Source organism: Geotrypetes seraphini, chromosome 1, assembly GCF_902459505.1.
Source record: "Geotrypetes seraphini chromosome 1, aGeoSer1.1, whole genome shotgun sequence".
Taxonomy (NCBI): domain Eukaryota; kingdom Metazoa; phylum Chordata; class Amphibia; order Gymnophiona; family Dermophiidae; genus Geotrypetes; species Geotrypetes seraphini.
The window spans coordinates 340,646,670-340,652,669 of record NC_047084.1 but is presented as its reverse complement, the minus strand read 5'-3'; the positions used below and the strand labels follow the sequence as shown (position 1 = coordinate 340,652,669).

The 6,000-nt window shown below is 43.1% G+C and overlaps 1 protein-coding gene across 2 annotated transcripts in view; it reads right to left on the bottom strand.

Moving 5' to 3' along the window:
- Positions 1 to 576: 576 nt before the first annotated feature.
- MOB1B (MOB kinase activator 1B) overlaps positions 577 to 6,000 on the bottom strand; it is a 119,784-nt gene continuing 114,360 nt past the window's right edge. For both annotated transcript variants that reach the window (XM_033961075.1, XM_033961066.1), the window contains one exon: positions 577 to 2,325. In XM_033961075.1, the coding sequence (XP_033816966.1) occupies positions 2,248 to 2,325 (78 nt within the window). In that variant the 3' untranslated portion in view covers positions 577 to 2,247. The remainder of the gene's footprint in view (positions 2,326 to 6,000) is intronic.

The following is a 6,000-nucleotide window of genomic DNA, read 5'->3' as shown; positions in this document are numbered from 1 at the left end:
TGCAGCAGAGAGCGCACAAATGGCATTAGCATTCATTAACCATTAAGATGATTTCCCCAATTAATAGCTAGCCTTCTATTGATCTATCCAAAATGTGCTTTTCAAGTGTGGAAAAGAAGGCATTCAAACAGGGAATTTATGGGCTCAACTGAAGAGCCCAAAACAATGACAGGCCATAGCCACAGAACTTGATTACCGCCTTTCCAGTTAAATGACATCCACAAGGCAGACTCCAGAGGGGAAAACAAAAATGATTTATGAGTTCCAGGGCATGGGACATTGACATAAGAGGAGGAAAAAAAAAAAAGGCCTCAGAATAATAACTAAAACTAGAGCAGGTGCACACTACTCGGCTATTACTGCTGCTTTTCAATGTAGAATTGCATTTCCAATTCCCAAACTTGCAAATTTCTGGGGAAAGAGCTGCTGGGCTTAGCAGCAGCACAGCAATTGAATGATGAGCAATATGAACTTGAGGTCACTAGGTTTTCAGCTGCTAGGGGGATGTAAATATTACAGGGCTCTAACAAATATAAAGAACTTTTTAAACATTTATGTGCACATATAATCTAGGAATACTGCAGTAAATTACCTTTTATTAATGGGAGGAAGGGGAACAGAAACCAACATAAGCGAAAATGGAACATTCACTGTGATTCCAAACCATCTGAGGTGGTTTCATAGACCCAGCTGCTCTATGTGTCAGAGGTATTATAACAACCCTGCAAATATAAATTTTACAGAAAAATCCTACAACAAGATTCAACTGATAAATCACATAAATAAATACTCGGGTCAGAAACCATTATGTCCCCCTAAGGCAGTACTTTCCAAACCAATCCTGGTGATCCCACAGCAAGTCAAGTTTTCAGGCTAGTCTCAAAGTCTCATAAGATCACTTTGCCTATACTAGTTCTCCATTTTATGTGCAAGTTCACTATAAATAGACTGAAAAGCCAACAGCCAGGAGACCAAAAGTCAGGCTTAGGAATTACTGTGCTAAAGAGTATTACCTTAGATATCTGTAAGAAATGCAGGAAAATGTAAGAATAAAAAGAAAAACCTACAAAAAAAAAAGTTTACTACAATAGATCTATGGTTTTTTTTTTTAATAGTTTGTCACTTGCATATAGAGATTTGCTGTAAATAAATGTGACTCTCATAGAAAAGCTGAATAACTGAAAATTTACATACATATGACAAAGAAACAAACTTCATTGTGGCAACATATTAAGATTCAGACCAATTCCTTGTGCAGTTTGTAGCTAATTTGGGGCCAGAAGCATATCCAAAGTTTATTCTTCTCTTGGAACCCAAAAAAACAGCAGAGCATAATAATGTGCTTCAGAGACCCTTCATAGAATCACACTCTCAACAGCTTGGAAGATGAAACACCTAATGTATTCGGCTTTCATTTTTGGGTTTTTTATTCATCATGTACTAAAAAAAGCTGGAAATCACCATTTCTATAGGAAAAGTATGGCTTTTCTAGAATCTGTTAATAAGTGTCCTGGGTAGCGCTTCTTATCACATTTCCAGCAGCACCAAGTTATATTTGTGCTTTGCACCTCAGAAGTAAATCTGCAAAGGCACTTAAAAAAATGTTAAGTCTGCTAGAAATGTCGCGATTGGGTTCATGCAAATTCATCCACCCACAAAGAAACCATCTCTGTACTAGCAAGGTCCCTTTGTAAGATGAATCCTGAGGTTGGCATAAATAAAGTTTATCTCCTTATCTACAGTACATCATGGTGATGGTGGTGACAGGGATAATAGGATGGATACCACATCCAAGTGCTGCAGGCAGTCCACTTTTCAAAATAAAGCTAAATATGCAAAAGGGCCATCAACTATACATGATAAAAGGAAAGTAAAAGTTCTGAACTGTCCAGACAAATCCAGACAACCAGAATAGTGGGGTGCGCTTTAAGAGTGTTGCCCATTATCCCTAGCCCAGGCCATATTTCACTCTGTATATGTGATATATTTTGATTATGCTGCAATGTGAAAATGGATTATCAAGCTCAGACATTTACTGACAAACTGAGGCTCTCAGCATTTTGAAAGGTTCTGGAGCACTTCCTAATGAAATTAAAAAACAAAGAAAAAAAATAATTTCTGCATATCCTTAAAAGAAAATATTTTAACTAATAAACTGCACACAGATTAGACCTTGGCTGCCTGTAACAGAACATTAAAATAAAACCTGTTTGCTTGAAAAGAAAATTGACAGATTATCTGTAATCTTCATCTGTCTTTGGAAGTCAGTTTTTCAATTAATTCTTGAAGTGGAACAAGTTCTCTTCTGTCAATAAGGTTGAATTCCTGTATGAACCAAGACAAAAATGAAAAAGATGTAAAGTTGCGCCTGTTAGCTTTTCAGTCTGCAAAATATTTTGAAGATGAATAATTTGTGATCAGGTTAGTAATTATGTGTTTTTCATAAAACAGCAAACAAACGATGGATATTATCTTGTGACTTCTGTATGTTTCGCTCCATAAGACGCACCCTAGATTTAGAGGAGGAAAACAAGAAAAAAAAACCACATTCTGAACCAAATTCTCTCTGACAGGCTCTGCACCCAACCCCACACTCCTTGCCAAGCCCTGTCCCCTGTCCTCCCTAGGTGGTCTAGTGGTAGGCTGGGACAGGGCACAGGTCTAGTGGCTGACAGGTAGGGACAGGGGAGTAAGGCACAGGGCAGTCAGGCTTAGTGGCTGGCAAGCAGGTAGGGACAGGTCACGCCAGGCCCCCCCAGGCAGGCAAGGATCCCCCTCCCAGGCAGGCCTCCCCCCTCCCAGGCAGCCCCATGAAGGCAAGGCAGGCCTCGCCCCTCCCTGGCAGCCCCCCAAGGCAGGCAGGCCTCTTCCTCCCAGGCAGCCTCCCTAAGCAGGCAGGCCTCTCCCTCCCAGGCAAGAAAGCAATCAGGCCTCTCCACAGGCAGACAGGCCCAGCCTCTCCCTGCTCCCTCCCTATTTTTAATTCGGCAGGGTAGGCCCCAGCTCCCTGTTACCTTATTTTTCATTCTGGCGCCCTCCTTCGCTGGACGAGGATGCCTGCCTAGTCCCCGCCGGTTCCCGCAAGCAGTGACTGAGTTCTCACGGGCAGTGGTGTGGGACTGGGCAGGCAGCCCTGTGCGTCGCTCTGCTGCAAGGGAAAAGAAGAGGCCTCTGAGGCAGCTGCTTCAGCCGTCTCTGCTTGCAGGGACCAGGCAGGCAGCCGTGTCTAGCGAGGGAGGGCACCAGAATGAAAAAAAAAAAAAAAAAAAGGTAATGGGGGGGAGGGGGGTGTTGGTTATTCACTCCATAAGATGCACCCTTATTTCCACCTCCTTTTTGGGGGTGGAAAAAGTACATCTTATGGAGCGAAAAATATGGTAATTACAGGAAAGGATTGACTTATTGTGATTCTTCGCTGATCTACCTGCTATGGAATTGGGATCCTAGTGCTGCTGGGGGAACTTTTGTAAGAGGATATGCGCATGCAAAAATAACCCACTCAGCAAAACACTCAATCTAGGGATTTATTATGAGCAGATATAACACACTTTGCTTATCCAGTCTGCCCATTTGTGTATGCCTGTTATGAGGTCATAGATCCTGCTCCATTTCTGGTCTCCTTCCTTTCTTGTAACGCTCTAAAGGTCCTTTTCAGAGAGGTAGCTATTGCTAGTCTGTACCAATAAAAATTAGAGGCTGGTGGCACTGTACAGACAGATTTATTGAGGTATATGCTTTTGAGGACTACAATCCACCTAAATCAGCTACATCCGACAAGTATATTCTTGATCTTAATAAATCTATGAAATGCACCATCAGTCTCTATCAGCTGGAAAGAGACCTATAGCAAAAGTGAGAGTCAACACAAGTTAACTGGTCAGGAATGGCCACAGACTGATTAACTCACATCTTGGAGGCTAACCAGTCATTTTCAGTGGCATTTAACTGTTTTATCGATGCTGGGGGCAATCTGGGAGCATGACTGCTTAAGCTTCAATATTCAGAACTAAAGTGGCCAAGCTTAGAGAACAAATAAGGCTGAATAAAAAGCAAGCCTATCTCTCTGCTAAGCCATGGCTTGTAAAGCCTGAATATCACCTTAACTGGCCATGCTGTCATTGAAAAATATGGATATTCAATGCCAGTTGCCAGAAACAGCCAGGCATTGAAAATCCAAGTTGAACACTGGTGGTGGTTAGTCAAAGCACTGCCCACCGCTGGTTAAATATTGTGGGGTTTGCGTCTATCCCATCTATTGAAAGATTAGGTTCTTACCTGGATAATCTTCTTTCTGTTAATGCACACAGGAGTCTGAATGTTAGGTGATCAATCTGTAATTTTGATCTGTTTGCAGAAGGACGCTCCTCCTCCTTCACCAGTGGAGTATAGTGCCCTCTTCAGTTTGTACCAAAGCAATCGATCTCCACTTAACAGAAGAGGAGGGGCACAGAGAACTTCCCTGGAGATATCTTACATTTCTGTTCTGCTCTAATTCATGAAAAAGGACAATAATTATCATGAACTCGCAACAAAGATGTATCAATGAACCAATCTGTTGTATGCAAATAGCATTAACATATAAGGAGCTCCAAAGCTTAAACTCAGTACTTTATTCATAGAAACATGATAGCAGATAAAGGCATCGTCGCTCAAACCCTGGCCTCTTTTTACGGCCATCTGACTGGCGAGCTGATGAACACTGAAGGAGAGCACTAAAACTCAATCTTGTGACCCTCTATAATAAAATCTAGGACCCAGTGGTCTAAAGAAATTTGCTCCCACTCCCTTCAGAATGCAGATAGCCTTCTGCCAATGTACAGGGGCACGGATCCTGATCTGGCATTATTGTGACTTCTTGGAGCTTGTGCCGACGCAAAACCCCAAAGGCTGCCGACATCTGTGAAGTGCTGATAGGAACATCATGAAGAACAAAAATTGCCTCTGCCTCCCTTGGCAGGTCTGTGAGGTCTGCTGTCTGGCAGAAATTTAGGGTGGTGATCTGCCATGCTGGCCATAAGATCTAAGCCTTTACCAAATAGCATCTGCCTTTTGAGGGGCAGTCAGCTCAAAGTGGCTTTGGAGGCTGAATAACCCACCCATTGCCTGATCCAGAGCATCCTGCAGGCCGAAACAGAATATGCCGAAACCTTCCTCATGACTCAGATGTCATATAGTTTTTACTGACCCTTAATTCACCCTCTCCAACACCGGCAAAGGGCAAATGTCATACTCCTCCTCCTCAGCAGGACTCCACTTTAATCTGGTGTGGTAGGCATGTGCCACAAACAAGGCTGCTGCTGCAGCTTTGATCCCTAAACTGCGCTTCAAACTACCTCATAAGAATGACATCCACCTTGCGATCTTGTGCATCCTTTAACATCAGTTCTCCTTCACGAGGGAGGGAAGTATGTGTAGTCACTTGAGCTACTGTGGAGTCCACCTTTGGCTAACTAAACAGCTGCTGAAACTCCAGAGCCTTAGGGTAAAGATTGGACATTGTTTTTGCCATCTTCAGGAAGCCTTCCAAAGTCTCCCACTGCTTAGTGACCAGCAAGGTGATGTCCAGACGCACAGAAAAAAAAGGTGGTCTGAGCATTTGTGCCACTCATCACCATGCAACAGTGACGTGGATGGCTGCTGGGGCTCCAACTTCAACTCGGAGCACATCTGTAGTAACGCGTGGGACAGCCACCTACTTTTATTTAATTATTTATTCATTCAATTTTCTATATTGTTCTCCTGGGAGAGCTCAGAACGGTTTGCATTAGTGTATTCAGGTACTCAAGCTGTCACACCGATGAAACTCCCAGTCCCTGACAGGGAACTGGAATCTTCCAGGAAGGCAGCTGAGTACTGGGACAATAAAGGCATAGAGTCTGACCTCCAATCTTCCTTGTCCTGGTTCACTTGATCACTTAGGCTGGGAATCTGCTTTATCCAAAGAAAGTATCTTTCCCTGGTCCAATGCTGGAGTGCTCCTGGGCAGTGCAGTGCATCTTG